Here is a 23,086-nt window from a genome sequence, read left to right as displayed (position 1 = left end):
TGTGTGACACTTTATAGTATGACGTGGAGCAAGGGCATTAAAAAAAACATAGGAGATACGACTACGAGGTTTCTGGCTGACAGCAACGGGTAACTGGAGTCAACCAATTTTACCGTGACTTGAAACATTGTAACGTCAAGATTGCAACCTTTTGTATTTTCCTCACTTTTTTTTGTTTATGTAATATATCATTAGGGTGAGAGCATATATAGTTATTATAGTGGGACTGGGAAACATCCACACAAATTTCCCCCAAGTTACCAAAACGTTAAGGGTAGCCTACTTCATTTCCCACAGAGCACCATTGCTTCTAAATTTCCAGCGGTGCATTGTGGGACTTGTAGGCCCCAGAGTCGGTCACGCAGATTACAAAAACTACAATTCCCCCAGCCGTTCAGCCTACACTGTCTGTCATTATTGGTCTGTTCTTCATGGCGTCCGTCCGAGAGCTAAACAGAGGAGGACTCTTCTCTTTCTGATCAGCAGATCATAGATAGATAGGCCCACCGGCCCGGCCGAGGATCCATGGTGAGTCTACTGCGTCTATCTTATACTTTATTGTTTAAACACGTTGATTAGCACAGATAGCTTCATGACATTCATTATTGAGTGATCTATTTATGTCGCACACACTAGTGTTGTTGTCCCAGATAACCTCCTTGCTTCAACTGGTGATTTCCTCGTAGGGGAGACAGCATTGTTGTTATTACACTGTTATAAACGTGTAATAACATATAACGTTATAACATTGGATTTTCTCTTTGTTACTGATGTTGACAAGCATGCACTTTGTGTAATAATGATCCTCAACTGGTGATTTCCCCATAAGAAGAAAGCATAGTTCTTATCACAACGTTATAACATTATTATAATGTGTAACATAACATTATGTAATAATTAGATTTTCTATTTTTACTGATGTTGACAAGCATGCACTATGTGTAATAAGAAGTACTCAAATGTTTTTGCTTAAGTAAAAGTATCAATACTGCAATGTAGAAATGCTCTGTTTACAAGTAAAAGTCCGCAATTAAAAATTCACTTGAGTAAAAGTACAATAGTGTTTTGGCATCAAAATGTATTTAAAGCACTAATAAGAAACTCATTATGCAGAATGTCCCCTTTCACAAGTTATCATAATACGTCTAAAATTAATTTAAAAAATAATAATTTGAAAATAGCAGATTTACAAGCTCATTGTGAGCTTGTAGATCTGCTAAATAGTGGTTAATATATCTTTTGTAATAGTAATCAAAATACACAAAGTAACTAGTAGTAAGTTTTCAAATAAATGTAGTGGAGTAAAAGTACAATATTTGCCTCTGAGATGCATTGGAGTAGAAGTATTGGAAGTTGGAATTACTCAAGTAAAGTACAAATACCTCAACATTTTACTTAAGTACACTACTTAAGTAAAAGTTACCTTACACAACTGGTTATGACATTAGATTTTCTCTTATTTACTTATGTTGACAAGCATGCACTATGTGTGTATAATGCAAATGCAGCTTAAGTCAGTATACTGTTTTCTCTTCCCTTATATTGTAGTAAATAACTGTATTTAATCCACAGGTCAACAATAACCCTCTACATTAATACTGTGGCCTGTGTCATAATGGAGGTCGTCAGCATGGAGGATGATCAGAACCGTTTGACACAGCAGAGGTTTGACGCGGCTGTCAAAGTCATCAAAAGTTTACCTCCAGATGGTGAGTACTTCTTGTCTGTCTGCATGCCATAATCCACTATAGTAAATGTGGGTGTGGTTTGCCTCATTTAACCCAGTTTGTAGATCTGCTATTTTCAAATAGCCGAAGTGTGTATATATAGGGCTGAAGTGGTTAATGTATGTTTTGTAATAATAATCCAAATCTATAAGTAACTAGTAGGCCTAACTAAACCATAACGTTTTCAAATAATTATAGAGAAGTAAAAGCGCAATATTTGCCTCTGAGATGTAGTGGAGTAGAAGTAAAAGCATTGAGAATTGGAAATACCCCAGTAAAGTAAAAGTACCTCAAAATTGTACTGAAGTACAGTGCTTGAGTAAATGTACTTAGATACCTTACCCCATAGGGGGGAAAGCTGAGCAGCTTGTGTGATTAAGGCTTATAATCCACATACCACACAAAGCAGTATATAGCTGTTGGGTTGTAGATAGGTAGGGTACATGATTTACTTTGGTTAAAGTAAGTGTTAAGGCCAGTCCACACCAATGCAACACCGTGCAACTGCCATTTGGGGATAATGGTTGCAAGTAGTTGCGAGTAGTTGCATGTTGCAAGGAGTTGCGTCGCGAATCATTGGGCTGGACTGGCCTTTAAACAGCTCTCTATATTCTGATAGTACTCATTGCTATAGAGTGTTTGTTCAGTAACTGGAGTCTCCGTGTCTCTCTAGCTCTTTATTAAACAGAAAATGCGTTTTTGGGTCCGGATACCAATTTTATCCAATTCAGGATAGAAAACTCAGTCTGGAAGTGATGACTGATGACACAATGAAACGAGCAGACAACAATTGGAACTGGAACACTATAAAAAATGAAGCTCATACATGGGTACTTTCCCCTGATTGGCTGAAATGTTGTCACCTACCTGGAAATGTATTTTCTGTTTATTAACCCATTAAGACCTGGGACGCATCTGTGTCATTTTTAGATTTGAGCTAAAAAGCATTATTTTACACTTTTTTACACAAGCTCATAGCACGGCACCGAGTGCCGCGCTATGAGCTTGTAGATCTGCTATTTTTGAAAAATCGAGGAAATTTGTGCAAATCTTTGAATACTTTTTTTAAGCGAACATTTGTAACTCAAATCTTTGCTTCTGGGGAGTCCCTGGAACAAAATGGGGGTCCTTGACATGAAAAAGTTTGATAACCATTAACCACTGATATTACAACATACGTTTTTTCAAAAAACTGATTTAGAAGACATTTTGTAGAATCGGAACCTCAGGCCTTAATGGCCTTAATGGCCTAAAGAGCTAGAGACACAAGGAGACCCCTGTTACTGAACAAACACGCTATAGCAATGATTACAGATACAGAATATATTGCTATAACGTTTTAACAAAAAAAAAAACGTTTTGTTTTAACCAAAAGATATCATTTACCCTACCTTTTAATATGATGAGAATTGAGGAATATATAATAACCTGTTCACAATACTACAATTTACAACTCCTTTCATTGGTAATAATGGCAACTGAAAGGCCAATGAAATTTGACGTTTTCAGTCATTATAGAAATGCAAAATGCACAATAATAATAAACCACAGTCTCTACTATGGTATGGTCATGTTTGTCACATTTTCTCCCCTTCAGGTTCGTTTCAGCCTTCCAATGACATGATGCTCAAGTTCTACGGCTTCTACAAGCAAGCCACGTTAGGGCCCTGTAACATCCCACGGCCTGGGTTCTGGGACGCCGTGGGCAAAGCTAAATGGTAAGAATACTAACTATGTGTCTATCATTGTTCTCCTCATTACATTACAGTCATTTAGCAGACGCTTTTAAAGAGACTTACAATAAGTGTATTCAACATAGGTAGGGAACGAAACTACTAATCACCAGAAGTGCATTTCCTGCAAAAACAAGCAACCAAGAGTATACCTAGCGCTAAGGTAAAAGTACAATATATCAGCTACCTACTTTCTTAAACACATGAGACAAAATAGCAAAATAAAATGAGCAAGAGCTAATACAAATACTTGTATCGACTAAACAAGATCCAATAAAACAGTACAACAATAAAACAAGAGTTCGTACAACTAGTTTTTTTTTGTTATCAATTGTTTTTATTATCAAATCGACAATACAATTATATTCACATGAATACATTTTTCAACAAAAACAAGATACAAACAACTTAAAACAAAATAATAATAAAAATAAACCCACCCACCCCTCCCCGGACCAACAATTTCTCGAAATGTAAGGGCCAAACACCATGCCTATACCTGTGCAAGGTCATAACACTGTGTACAACACTTAAACCAAATCTTTAAGCTTATCTGCAACATTAGACCACGTATCAATGTTCCTCTCACTTGCTCCATGTGACCTCGCCGTTGACAGTTCTAAATAAACAATATCCAAAAACGTTAAAACCCATTGGCGAAATGTTAGTGTATGAGGAGGTTTCCTTGTAGCTACCATTTTCTTTGCAGCTGTTAAGCCGGCGAAGAAGATGCGCTTGTATGTGCAGTTCAGGTGTAGCAGGGACACATCATTTAAGATAAATACAGATGGAGAAGGTGTAATATCAGCTCCCAAAAGTAATGACAATTTAGCAGCAACCATAACCCAAAAAGAGGAAACCATTGGACATTCCCAAACCATGTGAAAAAAGGTACCAATAACATTTGGAGTACAAAATGTGCAGTTGGGGCTATTTATAAACCTCATAGCACATAATCTACGGGGAGTCAAATATGTACGGTGAACAAAATGTAAATGAATCTGAGTTCGTACAACTAGTTAACAACAAGTAGGCCAGGCAAAGAGGAAGGGTAGTGTTTCCTTAAGAGGTGGGTTTTCAGCCTGCGGCGAAAGATGGGCAGTGACTCTGCTGTCCTGACATCAGTGGGAAGTTCATTCCACCACTGTGGGGCCAGAACAGAATGTGTCAGAATGTGTCCTCATGTGTCAACAAACAAAAAATAGAGTTCAAGTTTGATATGATACTGTATGGCACACTGACTATGAAGAAAATAAAAACATGTCACTTCATGTCAAAAAGGGTTGCTGACCCCTGACCTATACAATCTGATCACCCTTGTACCTGTTCCTGATCATGTGATCTGACTGACCAATTACATAACATCTGGGTTTGCCATTGACCGTTATCATGCCTCACCGTAAATCCTTTAAGACCGGGAACACGTCTGTGTCATTTTTTGTATTTCTTTGGCTATTCAAAAATAGCAGATATACAAGCTCATAGCGCGGCACCGAGTGCCGCACTATGAGCTTGTAGATCTGCTATTTTTGAAAAAATCGTGAAAATGTGTGCAAATCTTTGAATATTTATTATATATTTTTTTTAAGCGAAAATGTTTAACTAAAATCTTTGCTTCTGGCGATTCTACAAATGTCTTCTAATTCCTAACACTTTTTAAAAAAACGTATGTTGCTATAATATCAGTGGTTCTCAAACCTTTTTCATGTCATGGACCACCCAAAATTATATGTATTTGGCCGCCAAAATATTTTGTTCCAGAGACCCCCCCAGAAGCAAATATTGGAGTTGAAAATGTTCACTTTAAAAAACATATTTATATTCAAAGATTTGTACAAATGTTCACGATTTTTCAAAACAAAAATAGCAGATCTACAAGCTCATAGCGCGGCACTCGCGCTATCTAATGACACAGATGCGTTCCCGGTCTTAAAGGGTTAAATCCTCAAGCTATGATAAGTGTTCTCTGGACTTGAGTGATGAGATAATTGACAGGGAACGTGTCACCTCTAACCCACTCGACTGCTTTTCTTGTATTTCTAGAATATTTGTGATTTGCATAGCAATAGAGACAGTTATTCAAATCATGTTTATGTAAGGCCGATCAGTCACTGACTGTAGCTAGAGTTACAACTTAAAAGGGATAGTTCACCCAAAAAATTACTTATTTTCTATCAATTACACACACCCCATGAAGCATGGAGATTTGTTTTTGTTTTTGTCGCATTCCTAAGCCAATAATTATGATGACCGGCAGCAGTGGTGTGTCTCCTATCGGAACCGGTGCCTACCGGTCCCGCTGGTCATCAAATTTTTGGCTTAGGAATGCGACAAAAACTAAAAAAAAGAATCCATGAATTCCAGTTTCCATATGGTGACTAATCGATAGAAAGAAGTAATGTTTTGGGTGAACTATCCCTTTAGACATTAAGACCTGGAACGCATCTGTGTCACTTTAGATTTCTTTGGCTATTCAAAATGAGCAGATCTACAAGCTCATAGCGCGGCACTCTTGTAGATCTGCTATTTTTGTTAAATCGTGAAAAAATATTTTTTTCAAAAAACTGTTAGGATTTAGATTTTTTTTTTTTTTAATCGGCCTCAGGTCTTAATGGGTTAACTCTTGTTTGTCTGCAGGTCAATGGGTCCACACAGACACAGTTAAACAAAGTTACACAGTGACCTGAAATGGCCTTTGACAGAGCTTGTTGGAAGTTCAGTTGAAAAAAACTGCCATAGTTGTTGTTGTTCAAAACTAGTTTTGACTTTGTTCCATAATCATGTGTTCAATCTGTGTCTCTGCAGGGATGCCTGGAATTCTCTTGGAGAGATGCCAAAGGAAGAAGCGATGGCGGCCTACGTTGATGAAATGAAACTGGTAATTTTGCTCAGTCACTTAGTAGTAACTCCATACAGCATGTTATTCATATTACAGTGTTACTACACAGGCAGTCGGATACAGTGGTGGACAGTAACTAAGTACATTTACTTAAGTACTGTACTTCAGTACAATTTTGAGGTATTTTTTACTTTACTTGAGTATTTCCAATTTTCAGTATTTTTACTTATACTCTACTGCATGCAAATGTTGTACTTTTACTCCACTACATTTATTTGAAAAATTTAGTTACTAGTTGCTTTGTAGATTTTCATTATTATTACAAAACATACTGTAACAGTTGAGAGATGCAGCTCCCTGAGCTGGAATCGAACCTTCGCCCCACGGCTCACTAGTTCAGCCAACAACCCTCTGCGCCAAAGAAGGTAGCGCCCTTAGTGGAGGAAGTTGTGGCGTATTGGTGACGCTACACTCTCCCCTCGGTTCGAGTCCCCAAAGCGCCACAACTTCCTCCACTGAGGGAGCTAGCTTCTTTGGCACAGGGGGATGTTGGCTGGACATGTAAGCCGTGGGTGATGGGTTCAACTCCAGCTTGGGGCGTGCCCTTACGTGAGGGACTTGCCGTGTGCGGTGAAGCGCGAGGTTGCGCTTCGATTCGAATTGGGGGGAGAGTGTAGCGTCCCCAAGCCGCCACAACTTCCTTCACTGAGGGGGCTAGCTTCTTTGGTGCAGGGGGTTGTTGGCTGGACAAGTGGGGCGGAGGTTCAATAACGACTTGAGGCGCTGCGTTTCTCGGCCGTTCCAGTACATTAACCACTTCAGCCCTATATATACATTTCGGCCATTTAAAAATAGCTGATCTACAAGCTCACAATGCGTCGCATTGTGAGCTTGTAGATCTGCTATTTTCAAATGATTTTTATACATTTGAAAACTTGAAATGGGACATTCTGCATAATGAGAACTTTTACTTTTGGTACTTTAAGTTGTTGATGCCAATACTTTTGTACTTTTTGAATTACGGACTTTTACTTACAGATTATTTCTATATTGCAGTATTGATACTTTTACTTAAGTAAAAACATTTGAGTACTTTTTCCCACCACTGTCGTCAGATACAGTATGTTGATTGATGCCACGCTCTGTGCTTACTGTGTGTGTGGTGTGTAGATCCTGGAGGGCATGCCCATCACAGAGGAGGTGGAGGCTCTGCTGAGGATACTCGGCCCGTTTTACGAGCTCGTGGACGAGAAGAAAAAGATCACTCAGATATCAGACCTGAGCGCAGGTAATAATTACATAACACAATACAGTATGTCTAATGCAATATGTATTACTGTATGTTTCGAAATGACAAATCTAATCTTTTTACCTGCCCTCTATCGTTATGCTCAGCCCGTTTGACTCAGTTTGCTAGGCAACTTGAAGGCAAGTACTTATGATGTGTAAAACTCCATTTGTTTGGTTCTGTAGTAATATTAGTCTATTTTAGTCTTGTGTTGTAGTTTAGTGTACTTTGTGTATATAGTGTTGCAGACAAACTTCTGTTTAGTGAACCTATAGAAGTCCCGTTTATGCTACTAGAGATGAATCATAATGTATGAGGTGGTGGAAATATTGTCTGGTTTTCCTGCGTATGTGTGTGTGTGTAAAACCTTTTAAAGCAGGGGTCTTCAACAGGGGGTCAGGGACCCCTAGGGGGTCCCCAGAGCTACTATAGGGGGTCCGCCAAATCTTTGTGTGATAGGATTTCGTTTTTTTTACATTAACCACTTGAACCCGAATTCCTTTTCTGAGGGGAACATTAGCCGAAAATAGCAGATCTACAGTACAAGCTCTCAACGCCTATTTTTGGCAAAGAGGCTATAGGTGTAAGTTAAAAAAAAACTTTACATTTTATACAATATAGAGTAGGGGGTCCCTGCTTCATCTCTTTCTCAGCTAGGGGGTCCTTGGCCTGAAAACGTTGAAGACCCCTGTTTTAAAGGGCAAGACCACTTTGGTAGAGGTTTGGGTTGTCTAGTTACCTTGCCATGATGTAACTCCAAAGGTGGACACGAAATCAAAAATAATTGCTCCATTGATAGAAATTAATAATTCAAAAATATGCTCCTCGTTGACTTACTACGTACGTCGTACGTAAAACAAGTCACTCTTTTAGCACGTAAACGAAACACAAACAAAGATGATTCAGACAATATAGAACATCACCAAACCCAGTACTGTTTATTGTTTTAATAAAGATGTTAACTTCCTGTTGATTTTAATATTTTTATTAAGAAGAAAACCCCGGACTGGATCCGCGGATCCGGATCTTATATAAACATTCTTTTATAATTACGTTTTAATGGGGATGTAGTTTCTTGAGTATTTGGTCCATCTTGCACGTTTGCAACAAGTCTCTGTTTTATTCTGTTCAGGGATCGGGACGACCATGTCAGGGATGGCATCAAAGAGCATGGCCAAGAGCATCATCAGAACCATGGAGATGAACGGCACCCTGGACACCATCCAAAGGCCCAGCACGCTCCAACCTCTGATGGACGGCAGCGAGAAGGAGGAGGACGAGCTGGGAGAGGAGGAGGAGGAGGAGGAAGAAGAAGATGATGATGAGGACGACGACGAGGAAGATGAAGAGGAAGAGGAAGTAGTGATAAAAGAGGTCAAAAAAGGTAAAATAATAATTACATTATATCATCATCAGTAACAAGGAGTACTTCTCCGAAGTCATGCTCTCTGACTTTTCAACCACAAAGTGTAGATTGATCGGGGTGCCCGCTGGCCTAGTGGTCCAGGTACATACCACATACGTTGGTAATCCAGCTTGACAGCGTGTCGCGAGTTCGACTTCCGCCGCCCCGAGTTCGACTATCTCGCCCCATTTTCTGTCAGCCTTTTTTATAGATATGTTTTGGGGGCTTTTCTACCTTTATTTCTTATAGATTACAGTGTAGATAGACAGGAAACAGGGGAGAGATACGGGGAGACGGGGAGAGACATGAAGTAAAGATCATCGAAAAGCAGCTGAATTCGTCGCTGAATTCAGCGATTGACCAATCAGATTCAAGCATTCAACCAAGCTGTGTAATAATACAATATAACTTATACAATCTGTATGGTAGAGTACGTTAATACAATATAACGTATATAAAGGGGGTGGTTGTATTTTGTCTCCCTGCTCTTCTATTGAGACATTCAAGTTGTGTCAAAGGTCATGTCTCACCTAAACACAGGATCTGACTCGAATTTTGACCTGATGGTCAAGATTCAATTGATCCCCTGAGCCGACTCTATATAGCTCAATGGTCAAAAATGTCAGCACTTGCATAGGAAGCCGGGTTCAAATCCAGGGGTAGAAGAGGAAAGTTACATAGTGCTGCTTTAAATAAAAGGGATGTTTTTTCTTTTACTTCAGAAAAGAAACCGTCGGCCTCGTTGCCAAAGAAGAAGGGTTCGGCCAGGAGGTCCAAAACGCCCCTGTCCAATGGGCAGCCGGCAGGTCACATGACCAACGGGACGACGACGCACTCCAAGGCGGCCCTGAACAGCGAGGACTCCCGGGAGGACACGAAGAGCTCCTCCACAGAGCCTCAACTCAACGGACACCACATTGGTAGGTTATATAGACCAGTGGGGTTTCAACCCTTTTCACAACAAGGTCCATTATTTAGTCAGCATTTGAGCCACGGAACCACCGTTTGATGAGAATTAGACTCTCAGATCCAAGACTTTGAATATTTTGTTGTCGTTGGATGAGATTTTGTCCACAATTCCATCCATGCTGTATTGATGTTGGTTCCATAGGACAGTGGTTCTCAAACTTTTTCATGTCAAGGACCCCCAAATTGACACTTATTAGACCCCCATTTGAAAAGATATGCCAAGGACCCCCATAAGAGAAGATCTTTACGGCTCTAGCAGTGATTTTAAACCATTTTCATTTCAAGGACCACCAGTTTGACATGCATTAGGCTACGGACCCCCATTTAATGGCATTTCTATCTCTGGGACCCCAATTTATATAGTAAAATCTATGTTAATGTAACTCTGAGAGTGTACAAATGGAACCAAATTACAAATGGAACCAAATGGACCTGTTAGGGTCCATTTGGTTCCATTTGTACACTCTCAGAGTTACAGACCCATAAGGGTCAATTTGGTTCCTATCTATCTATCATTTAGCTGGGGACCCCCTGGAACTCCCTCAAGGGCCACTGGGGGTCCCCGGATCCCACTTTGAGAACCAATGCCATAGGAGAGCGTAAAATGAAAATTTTACACTCTCAAGAGTTAAAGATCTACTGTATAAGGGTCCATTTGGTTACCAACTCTCCATCATTTAGCTGGGGACCACCTGGAACCCCCTCAAGGAGGACCCCGGACCACTGGTTGAGAACCACTGGGTTGTTTCACAAGAACACCACGTTGGTAAGGGAAGGGTTGTGCAATACAATAAGTGGGGCATTTTGACATTGAATTATCACACAGTCATCATGTCCTGTAGTGCTCAGTGTATTCATCTATTTCTCAACAAAGGGATCATTGTAGACTGAACATGTTTTGTGCCAGGGACCCTCAGAAGAGAACATTTGTGTAATTCTTTTTTTTGCAGATGTATAAGCTCTGTGAGCTTGTAGATCTGCTATTTTTGAACAGCCAACGTATAAATGGATAAAGTGGTTAAAATGATTGTGATGCTATATTAACCCATTTTAGCTGAGGACCCCCTGGAACTGAACTCAAGGACCTGGACCCCACCCTGACAACCACTGGCTTAGTTTCCTTGAGAACACTTAGAGAATAGTTTGTTAGTGGGGTCTGTGGACTGGGCCAAGGACCCCGAGTTTGACATGCATTAGGCTACGGGCCCCCATTTAATGGCATTTCTCTCTGGGACCCCAATTTATATTGTAAAATCAATGTTAATTTAACTCTGAGAGTTTCAGACCCATAAGGGTCCATTTGGTTACTAACTATCTATCATTTAGCTGGGGACCCCCTGGAACTCCCTGTTAGTGGGGACTGGGGACTGGGCCTACACTGTTAGTGGGCACTGCATGGGGACTGGGCCTTCACTAGGCTGCCTGCTCCTGCATATCCCTGGACATGTGATCAGATAATCTGCTATAAGCTTTATTCCACAGAGCTGAGGCAACTCTCTGTTTTCAACACTAAGCCGGTCCGGTCCAGTGTCGCTTTATTAATGGTGTTAAAATGAATGGTTCTGTTTAGTTAGCGCTAAATGAACCCCAGTCATTAATTATTCTATTCTATTCTATTCTACAATATACTGTATGTACATAATTCAGATTCCATAACCCATTAAAACCACAAAAGTATCTGTGTCATTTTTTATTTTAGCTATATACATATACAGTAGCAACATAAGTATTTAGGAAACTCTTTGGATTTAGAACAGTGTTTTAGAACAGTGGTTCTCAAAAACAGCAGATCTACAAGCTCACAGAGTCACAGCATGTCACTACATGCCAAACTGCGAGCTTGTACATTTGATATTTCTGAACATTTTTGATTTTTTTTTCTTCAAATCTTTTCTTGGGGTCCCTGGCACAAAACATTTAGTGATGGGGGGGTCCACGGCCAAATACATATCTTTTTGGGGGTCCTTGACACGAACAAGTTTGAGAACTAATGGTTTAGAAGGCATTTGTACAATCGGCCTCAGGTGGGTTAAGGCAAGAGTTAATCAATTTGTTTCCCCACATTGTTCTTCTATGTTCCCACTATAGATTCTAATGGAGATGCATCTGGACCTCAGCACCTGACCAGTGACTCAGACAGTGAGGTGTACTGTGACTCTGTGGACCAGTTCGGTCAGGAAGAGGTTAGTCACTAAACTAACTCACACAACTCACCGGAATCATAAAAGCAGTGCAATTATGAGACAGCAGACTACAGAGCACTGTGTGTAGTCTGTATACAGGAGTACAAACACGTTCAACATAAAGCTGCACTGTGCATAAAATGCAAGTGTTTTCATTAATCTAAATCACATAAGAGCTGCCCCCCCATGGGATTGAAATGCAGAGCATTAAACACAATGGGCTTCAGTTGTACTCTGGTACCAGTGGCGTGAGTTTCCAAACAGTTTCCACTAGCTGCCACTTGGGGTCGCCATAGTATGTGAAGTGTGAAAACTCTCCACTGCACCTTTTAACCTCTTTGAATATGTCATTGTAGCCAAAAAGTTGAAGAATAGCTAAAATAAAGTAAAGTACTATCAAAAAATTACAGTGCAATAAAATAACAATTAAAGAACCAATGCAATATACACATTCACACTCACGCATTCACACACATACAAGACAAAAACGATTATTCTAAATGACGAAAAAGTTAAGCATTATTTCAAACAGAAGGATGGTGTTCCTGCTAGGCTTTGGGCCTGTCGCACCTCCAACGGTGCCCATGATGGACTATGCATGGCAGGGGCGTCCTCTTCCCTGAGCCAGGCCTAGACCTGACCGCATACCAAGCTCAAAGTATAAAATAGGGCTTAAATCGCGACGCGTTGTGAGCTTGTAGATCTGCTATTTTCAAAAGTTTTTGTACCTTTACTTTTGGTACTTTAAGTACATTTTGATACCAATACTTTTGTACTTTTACTCAAATAGATTTTGAATTCCGGAATTTTACTTGTAACAGAGTACTTCTACATTGCAGTATTGATACTTTTACTTAAGTAGAAGATTTGAGCACTTTTTCCACCAGTGCATGTAGGGCTAGGAAATGGGTCCCATTTCTAGTCTTTGGTATGACCCAAATGGGGGATCGAACTCCAACATCATAGTCTCAGGGCGGACACTCTAACCACAAGGCCACTGAGCTTGATGTGTATATATTGTGAAAATCTAAACCTCCATGTCATTCTCTCCATGTGACATGTATAATCATGAGCCTGTGTGTCCTCCTCCTCCTTCTCCTCCCCTCCAGAGCTCAGAGAACCACCAGTCCATTGATGACCTGGAGGAAGAGGAGAACCACGTGACCGAGGAGCTTCACGCCCCACACAGGGTCCCCGAGGAGGAGGAGACCTCCTCCCCCAGCCCCCTGGAAGGCATCCAGTGTGGAGGAGAGGACGGAGGAGAGGATGGAGGAGTGATCTCTCAGCGGCAGAGCGCTCCAGACAGCTCCTTGGTCAGGAGAGGAAGGGGTAAGGCACAGGGCCACGCTGTCAATTCAAGTCAATTACTGTAGCAGGAGAAGTATCTGTCTGTCTGTCTGTCTGTCTGTCTGTCTTCTGAAGGGTTGTGCATTTGCTATTTTCAGTCACTGGTGTCAAGTGAGACACCGTATTCTGTAAAGTGCAAAATGCAGAAGAGGAGAGTGGATGGTAGTTCAGTCGATGAAGTTTGAGATATAAATTCATCTGTTTTTGTTTGTTTTAATTGACAATTCAGCAGTGGAAAGCTGCTCCTTCATATTTTTTTTCCAGTTGCAAACAGTGCTTAATTTGTAAATGGTTAGGTGCCGGAGCTCATGAAGGAAGAGACATTTAGGGGAAATATGAAAGCTGAATTAATAATAACTTGCCTAAAATATGTGTATTTGAGGTGACGGAACACCTTCTGGAGGTACATACTGTATTAAGCCCTGGTTGCAAGCCTTACTTTTGTTTTGGGCTGTGGCTGTTAAGTGATGTCACAGCATGAGTTAGATGGCTGTTTTTGGAATGGATATGTGGGATGTGTTGTGTGCAAACCAGCTGCAGTGGTCTATCACACTCAGTAAAACTATAACTTTAAGTATAAAAACATATGGTTTTGAAACAAAAAACGTTAAGTAGCAGTTTTTCCGAAGGAAACCTTAACCTTTTTTTTTTTTTAAAGATTTGTTTTTGGCATTTTATTGCTTTATTGGAGAGGGACAGTGAAAGTATGACGACAGGAAGAATGGGGAGAGAGATGGGGGAAGACATGCAGCAAAGGCCGTCGGGAACGGGACGCGAACGCGCGGCACGCTGCTATTAAGGATTTTCAACCAGGGTGCCTAGACCGCGACGCCACGGTCTAGGCCGGAAACCTTAACCTTTTGAGTGATTTCATTATTATGTCTGTGCATGGTTGAAGGTTCCAGATCTTCGGGCCTGGGTTCCGGAGCCCCGGCGGGGGCCCACGTGCAAGGCAGCGGAGACGGGGACGGGGAGCACTGGGGCGGAGCGGGCGGCGGCGCCCCAGGAGGAGGGAGTTTGAACCAGCAGATCGTGGTGGCTCTGGCCAGACTGCAGGAGGACATGCAGAGCGTCCTGGAGAGGCTGCACACCCTGGAGGCTCTCACTGCTACCCAGGTCAGAGACATTGATTGATTGAATACTTTAGAATAGCCGTGCTATCCAATAGACAGGTTTCCTGTTAGTAAACATTGAGAGGAATATGACCGCGCAGCTGCGGGGGGAAGCCTATGGGTGCGTTTGGAAATTACGCACCGGAGCACACTCGCCTATTAGTTTGTATTGGCCAGTGCGCTCACTGCCGCTCAGGGCTGTATTTTCGAACGCGCCTTCCACCCCCAGGCATGCGCAGATTGCGCATTCTGCTCTGTGATGACGTCGCTCGGAAACCCGTCTATTGCTCATAGCACGAGTGCCGTGCTATGAGCAAAAACACATGACCAAATGGACACATTGGCCTAAAACACACATTGGCCTAAAACACATTGTGGGAGGCAACAGACTGGCCACACGAGACTAGCCTAGCCCTAAATGTATACTAATGGACTCCTAATGTGTCATAGGGTCTATTCCAATGGGGAACTGCCTTCCATTCCGACATCCCGCCACTCCGACTGCGTGGCTTCCGTGTGCGGGTTAGGTATAGGGTTAGTAACCGTCGGAAAGGCGACATGTCGGAAAGCCGACATGTAACCATTCCAATGTGCTGCACATTTTAAAACAATAGTAGGTCTGCATTAACTACTGAGCTGGCTATGAAAGAGATCGCTGGCTTTTCAAAGGACAGTGTTACTTTAGGACAGAAGGAGATCAAGTTCTACCAGCTAAACCATTTGTTTGGTTTGGCGAGGTAGCTTCAATAGGTGTGGTTTCCATTAAGGTGAGCAGGCATTCTCTGTTGATGAGAAAGTCCAAGGCATGCAAATCTAACAATGGAAAAAATAAACACACTACAAACTACACTTGACTTGATTTGATTTATTAGACGTAATAATTACATGTTAAATGCTTCTCACGGAAACCTCTAGGATAAAATGCCAATGGAACGAGGAAACTTGGGAGAAAAAAAAGATACATGATGAGTGATTAATGAGGGCATGCCAGGATTTTAATTGAATGCGGTGTCACAATATACTGTAGAATGCCTTGATGAAGGCATGTTGCCGCAACGCGTAGGTGCATTACGGACATGTTGATGACCCCTGCTCCATCCTCCCTTCAGTCGTACCACTCATAGCCAGTTCTCCATTAAACACAGAGGTTCTTTACTCTGGAATACACACATACTTATCGCCAACTCCTTATCACTCAGTAACTTTAAACGTAGACTGAGGGCCAGCCTGATGAATCAAGCCTCTCCACTTGCTTCTATCATATAATGTAGCCCTACTTCTACATAGACACAGACACAGTCGCACACACGCACGCGCACGCACACACACACACACACACACACACACACACACACACACACACACACACACACACACACACACACACACACACACACACACACACACACACACACACACACACACACACACACCCACACATTCAACTTTACACAAGGTACTTGTTGTTTGTCGTGTCTTAAGGTTTGATTACTATGTTCAACTTACTACTTGTTTATTATTTTAGGTGAGAACCTTGTATAAGCCATATATGGGTTTCCTTTCGCACATGCACTTGTTTCTGTCTTTTGATAATAGTTACCTTTTGTACTGTTTTTATTGTGTGTGTGAATAAATCAAATAAAACAAAAGTATTTTGTCCTTAGATTAAATGAACCATTGATGTGTTGTTGTTGTTGTTTTTTTACTTAATTCTTATTTAATTTCTTACTTCTCTTCAGGCCAGATCAATGGCTCTATCTCCAACCTACTCTCCCCGTCCAGTAAACAAGAGCAGTAAGGTACGGTATGCAGATGTTTTACAACATCTGGTTTATTATGTGTTATCGTGGCAGGTTTTACAGCTTCATGGACTGACACTGGCCTTTGTGTTGTTTAACCAAAGCCAGATCTGACTTAAAGCGGCACTATGTAACTTTTTTTTAATGAATGAAATGTAATGGTTGTATTTAGTCTCCCTGCTCTTCTATTGAGACATTTAGATCGTGTCAAAGGTCATGTCTCACCTAGACACAGGATCTGACACAATTCAATTCAATTCATCCCCTGAGCAAGCAGGCAGGCTCTATTAGCTCAATGGTAAAAACAATAAAAACTAGAAAAAGTGCTCCTCGGAGCACAAGTCTCCGCCAGCAGACTTGTGTTGGGAATGTTGGGAATGTTCTAATTCTTATGTTCTAATTCTTACAAAAAATACGGATAGGACACAAGTGTCCTATCCGTCTGTATAACTGTCCTATCCGTCCTGTCTGTATAAGTGTCCTATCCGTCCTGTCTGTATAAGTGTCCTATCCGTCCTGTCTGTATAAGTGTCCTATCCGTCCTGTCTATGTAAGTGTCCTATCCATTCCTGTCTTACCTCACTTTGAAAGAGGCACAGACTCTTTCAAGGTGACACATGTATTTATAGGCCGCTATACGTCACTAGCCAATCAGATCACACTATTTCACCGTATTGTGTGTCACGTGAGGCTTGACCAATGTTAGTCCCAGTTTCAGAAAGTGAAAACAAACTCTCCTGGCGGAGACAATAATCTGCACTTAAGCAGAAAACCAGGTTCAAATCCAGGGTAGAAGAGGAAAGTTACATAGTACAGCTTTAAATCAACCACGAGCAGGCACTGCAGTGATTGATTAAATCCTTATTTGACTCAGTAAATCTACTGTAGATTATAAGGCACAGAGTGTGTTATTGTCCCCCACTATGGTACTAATCAACGTTATTCTATTACCCAGAAACCTCGCTGGTGGCCTTTCGATGTTTCTCCCAGGACTGTGGCCTTTGCTGTCGTTTGGCCCTTTGTGGTGCAGTGGCTTCTACGTCTCATCCTTCAGAGGAGGAAAAGGTAATAATTACACATCCAAATAATAAGCCTCTGTATGGTTTGAGATTCCATAATTCACCATACCAATCAAGATTGCTACAATTTTGCAACTCAAAAAACGTGTGTCACATGGCGGTGCGTTTTGAGCTTGTAGATCGGCTATTTTTGCTACTTTTGGGTGACACCGTAGTATGATGAATTAGGGCATTAATTTACGAAAGATTATAAAGGATAGGTTTATGCCTGACAGCAACGATATATAACTGAAATACAGCATTTTTTTGTAATGTGTTTATCATTGTATTAAATGTGCTCTTGCTCTTTCTAGACGAATCAACTGAAGGACAGATGGATCCTTAAAACACCACGATGGCATAGAACTAGCCTGGTAAACCCTCCCTCCGGAAATCTCATTTCAATTCGATTTCAGAAAGGAGTCTGGTCTGAAACGCCTTCCTCCAATAATCGCCCTGCTCAGCGAACCGACGAGCCTATCAGCGTCGTCGCTCATTGTTCTGTGATTGACAGCGACAGTTGGCCAATCAGGTGGCGAGTTCGAGTGAGCCCGAATGAACCCGAGTGCAGCCTGAGAGCCGCCGAAAAAAGACGAACGGCAGCCATTGTTGTTGTCCGAGTGCCTTCACTTCTTACTTTCAGTTTTATAACGCTTTCAAACTTCTTTTTTGAGGCACGGAATTTACTTATAAGATATCGTTTGGATAGAATTTAGTTGTTTAACTTCGTATATGTGGTCAATTAATCATGACAGAGCCTATTTAAAAATATAAATTTAGAGAACCGGCAGGGGCGGGGAGTGACACGCATGTATCCCAATAAGGCAACCTATTTTCGGCATGGCCGTCCCAAAAGTCCCGTTGCGTCACATAGTCTGGAGCTCGTCAAAATGAACTGCTCATTGGCTGAAGGGGACAACGGTATTACTCCCGCCCAACTCCAGCCCACAGCGATTATTGCAGAAAGGCGTTTCAGACCAGACTCCTTTCTGAAATCGAATTGAAATGAGATTTCCGGAGGGAGGGTTTACCAGGCTAGCATAGAACCACCTAGAAGAAGAAATGTCTTTGGTCTGGTAGCTAAACAAACAGCTTTACCTTCTTCTCCAATCTCCTCCTATAAGCCTAATGTATACAACTAACTGCTAGCCAAGTGGCAGGTTTTCAACCGAAAAACCACACTTTTTCGGCAAGCGGCAGGCATGGTTGTACGTACGATGCGGTACGCTGAAGTATAAACTAGGCTTTCATCCCCGTTCACCCACAACTCAATAACTAGCTTTTTGCACTATAAAAGATGGCACTAATGGAAGATGGCTCACAACACAAGTCTGTGGGAACTAGCTGTGGAATCAAAGACAAAATATGAATGTATATGGCATTATTATAGCCTCTATAACAATACAGGCTTTTCATCATTATTCTACTGTATTAGCTTTTTGGTTTTTTTGTGTCCTAAAAGGCAGTGGTTCTCAACCTGTGGGTCGGGACCCCCAGGGGGATTTCCAAATTATTTGGGGGGATCCTCAGATGATTAGCTTAGTAAGTAAACGAACCACCATACAGTATAAGTGTATACAGGGTGTCTGCACATTTATAAAGTGACAGTTTTAAGGACTTTTAAGACCTTTTTAATACCTCTAAAAAGTTTTATTAAACATAAGCCAAATTTGTCAAATATTAGAGGCAGAAAATGTGAAAATAGACGACCTACAAGCTCACAACGCCTCGCGTTGCGAGGCGTTGTGAGCTTGTAGATCGGCTATTTTCACAATAGAGCCGAGTCAAACTAAATGTAATGCCTCAACTTCTACAAGTCCAAGTGCTTGTCAGGGTGGGGGGTCCCCTGTTCAAATATGATTATTATGGGTATGGAGCATCCCCAGTTCAAATATGGTTATTTTGAGGGGTCCCCAGTTCAAATATGGTTATTATGGGGGTCCCCAGTTCAAATATGATTATTTTGAGGGGTACCCAGTTCAAATATGGTTATTTTGAGGGGTACCCAGTTCAAATATGATTATTTTGAGGTGTCTCCAGTTCAAATAATGTTATTTTGAAGTGTCCCCAGTTGAAATATGATTATTTTGGGGGGGTCCCCAGTTCAAATATGGTTATTTTCGGGGGTCGTGGCCTGAAAAGGTTGAGAACCACTGCTAAAGAGGACAGGTTCTGGTTAGAATATTGCAAACATGCTCATAGATTTGATTTACTGAAGCTTCAATGTCATTTCTACAAGGCTTCACTGCACATTATACTGTAAAACAGGGCTAACTATCTTTTCCTTTTGAAACATATAACGCTTTATGTGCTTATTATTACACATTTTCGCTACCTTTTCACTTTCATTAGTTGCTTTTAGGCAATGCTGCTAAAACATGTCATAACTGTAGTTTAGGAAGATGGAATGAATGAATTGTTTGATCCTTTTAATTCTGCAAATAAGTTAATTTATTATTTATTGTATTTTTTTGTAGAAACCGGTCAGATACACGTATTGCTTGTAAGATTTGAACTGTATAAAAAAAGGTTATACGTACATGATGATGTAGCAGGATTTGAAGTTACTGCTAAATGTTTTGATTTTTAGATTAAACAAGGCCTTTGTTTAGTAGCTTTACAGTGATCTGCCATATTATTGCATATCAGTTTGTGTTTTTATTCAGGTTTTTGTGAATCAATGGTAACCCAACGTCATCGTTTTTATTGTTAGAAAAGTGCCTCGTCATCATAAGGTACAGTCATGGGGGGCATTACTGTAGTTTAATTCACCGTGGAGTTTAAAGGAGTAATTCACCCAAAAAAAAAAGACTTATTTTACACACCCCATGAAGCCTTGAATTCATGGAGATTTCTTTAGTTTTTGTCACATTCCTAAGCCAATAATTTGATGACCGGTGGAGACATTAGCATCTTTCCGCCGGTCATCAAATTATTGGCTCAGGAATGCGAAATAAACTAAAGAAATCTCAATGAATTCAAAGCTCCATGGGGTGACTAAGTCATTTTTTTGGGTGGACTATCCCTTTAACCTCATCCACGCACATACCGTAACCTGTTCAATATCGGACCAAATTATTATACTTACAGATCATACTAGCTGGTGAGCCATGAGGAGTTGAAGAAAGTACTCCATAGTCAGATATTAATGGGCTGTATTGTTCTCTTTTACCAAGTGTAGCCTTGTCCTTTCCAGTAGTGTTGAGTTTGACAGCAAAGTTTGATTCAGTTTCAGTCATAGTCTTTTGAATCAAATTCCATTTAGTTTTAGTCATATTTTAGTCATCTGAAATGTTTTACTGTTAGTCTAGTTTTAGTCGACTAAATATCATAAGATTATAGTCGACTAAATCTAAAGTTGATTTAGTCGACTAAAATGTATTTTTGGCTGTGCCTTGATGGCGTCGTATAATGGCGGATTTTGATGCTGAAAAAAGCCGATCTGCAAGCTCTGTGAGCTTGTAGATCTGCTATTTTCAGAGCGCAACGCCCGAACACAACCAAGCATAAAATGACTTGTCTTTTAGTTCTACTGGATCTCTTCTCCACTAGTCCCTCACTAACAGTTTAGTCTAGTTTTTATTTGTTGACGAAATTGTCAATATATTTAGTCTTAGTTTTAGTCCTCATAGCTCTGTTTTTATTTAGTTTTCGTCAGTGAAAAAAGGTAGTCGACGAACATTTTTCGTCATAGTTTTAGTCGACGAAATCAACACTGCTTTCCAGTTAGACGTCCAACTAAACAAGAACACCTATCGCTTTAGATCACATTATTTTCGCATTTCAGATTTGTGTTGTATTTTATCAAAATGTAAATGTTTAACGTAGCTACATAATTGTACATAAAAAGACATAAGTATATGGTGGACTTTGAAATGGATTTTGTGTGACCGATGATACTAAATGTATATGACTTATAAGTTGTGTTAATATACTTAGAAAAGCAGTGAGATCTTATACTTGTCGTGTAAATTGTATACAATAGCTGTACAGTTGAGATATTAAATAATTAAAGTGCAATATTTGAATTGCTTTCTCCTGTGTTGAGAATACAATGTATATCATTATATTAACATGAGGTTTGTATCTGCAATCGCATTGAGAATCTTTCCAGAGCCATGATGATGATGTTTTATTAATTAAGAGTTTACCTTTCTACTAAAATGAACTAAGGCTTTTCTGGGGGGGCGTGGCGTGCGCATGTCAGTGATGATCTAAGCCTCAAATAAAGTTTTCTTGAAGCCTTTTGAGTTGTCTGGAGATTAAATACTGCACCATGCATTTACAGTACATTATGCGTTGCACACTAATTAGATTATCACATTAACCCAATTAAATCCAGGAAGGCATCTGTGTCATTTTAGATTTGAGCTATAACCATTATTTTATACTTTGGGCCATTCAAAAATAGCAGATCTACAAGCTAATAATAGTGCGGACCAGGGGGTCCCCAGCAAAATGTGTTAATACAGCATCACAATCACTTTAACCACTTTATGCATTTGGTTATTCAAAAATAGCAGATATACAAGCTCACAGCGTGTCACTTCGTGCCTCACTGCAAGCTTGTACATCTGCTATATTTTTGTCTCCGCCAGGCCGAAAGGCATGGCGAGAGAGTATGTTTTACCCCCTGTCCGTCCGTCCGTGTGTCCGTGTGTCCGTCCGTGTGTCCGTCCGTCATTCGATCTGTCTGTGTACAGCTAATCTCCGGCACCATTGACTTGCTCGCAGCCAAACTGTGCACACACAGTCCCTGGATACCAGAGCAGAACCTCTGCCCCAAAATTTTCACAGGGGCCTGTTATGGCGCCACCAGGAGGCCGATTTGTGCAAAACACATTTTTTGACAGTACTCCTACAGATTTTGTCCAAAAATCCCACAAATCGGTACACAGTATCTATATAGTCATTAAACGAAACGTCTTTCAGATTTCTCATATTCCATCCTGATTGGCTAAAAATGTCTTCCAAAGTTTGCAGGAGTGCTCCGTTTTGAACAAAATGCCTCAAATCATGAACACAGCATGCAATTTCCGTGAAATTTTGCACGCACATTCCCATTAGGCCGAGGAAGAACTACCATTTGAACATTTTCAAATCAGCCTCATGGTGGCGCTATAACAGGCCGATTCGTGTTTTTACCTATAATTGCACCGATCTGTGTAAAACTTTGTATGCACACTCCCTATAGGTCAAGGAAAAACCTTTGCCCTGCATTTTTCACATCTGCATTTTATAGCGCCACCAGGAGGCCGACTTGTGTAAAACACATTTTTGTATACTACTCCTTCCAATTGTATCCAAATTTCACGCAAATCGGTACACATGATCTCTATAGTCATGTGATCACGACGGATGTGTTTGATTTTTCATATTCCATCCTGATTGGCTAAGATTGACATCTAAAGTTTGCATTATTGGCTTGTTTTGAACAAAATTCTGCAAATCATGAACGCACCGTCCAATTGCGCTCAAACTTTGCACGCACATTCACACTATGTTGAGGAACAAATGCCACCCTTTTAACATTGGCCTGTTATAGCGCCACCAACAGGTCTAATTTAGCTTGTTTTTAACAAAATGCCTCAAATCATGAATGCAGTCAGTGTCCGATTGTCGTGCA

At 40.8% G+C, this 23,086-nt stretch overlaps 1 protein-coding gene and 1 long non-coding RNA gene across 2 annotated transcripts in view; one reads left to right on the top strand and one right to left on the bottom strand.

The window, feature by feature from the left end:
• Window positions 1-23,086, bottom strand: part of LOC311038482 — a 389,296-nt gene that overhangs the window by 103,226 nt on the left and 262,984 nt on the right. The gene's annotated exons all lie outside the window — the stretch shown is intronic.
• acbd5a (acyl-CoA binding domain containing 5a) lies at window positions 410-19,037 on the top strand. Its single transcript, XM_084048578.1, has 13 exons — window positions 410-528; window positions 1,573-1,709; window positions 3,325-3,445; window positions 6,266-6,338; window positions 7,470-7,587; window positions 8,720-8,971; window positions 9,715-9,912; window positions 12,050-12,144; window positions 13,254-13,473; window positions 14,390-14,607; window positions 16,343-16,402; window positions 17,358-17,467; window positions 17,775-19,037. Exons 2-13 carry the CDS (start codon window positions 1,616-1,618, stop codon window positions 17,785-17,787), a joined length of 1,572 nt encoding a protein of 523 aa, XP_083904704.1. The 5' UTR covers window positions 410-528; window positions 1,573-1,615; the 3' UTR covers window positions 17,788-19,037.

This window comes from Gymnoscopelus microlampas, assembly GCF_963454915.1.
Source record: "Gymnoscopelus microlampas genome assembly, chromosome: 22".
NCBI lineage: Eukaryota > Metazoa > Chordata > Actinopteri > Myctophiformes > Myctophidae > Gymnoscopelus > Gymnoscopelus microlampas.
This window is presented reverse-complemented; position numbering and strand designations above follow the sequence as displayed.

What these genes read in the sequence shown, in the direction of transcription:
- acbd5a (XM_084048578.1), top strand. Translation starts at nt 1,616, where the DNA reads ATGGAGGTCGTCAGCATGGAGGATGATCAGAACCGTTTGACACAGCAG. An exon ending in GATAAAAGAGGTCAAAAAAG is followed by an intron (nt 8,972 to 9,714) that starts GTAAAATAATAA and finishes CTTTTACTTCAG; the next exon opens with AAAAGAAACCGTCGGCCTCG. An exon ending in CTTGGTCAGGAGAGGAAGGG is followed by an intron (nt 13,474 to 14,389) that starts GTAAGGCACAGG and finishes GCATGGTTGAAG; the next exon opens with GTTCCAGATCTTCGGGCCTG.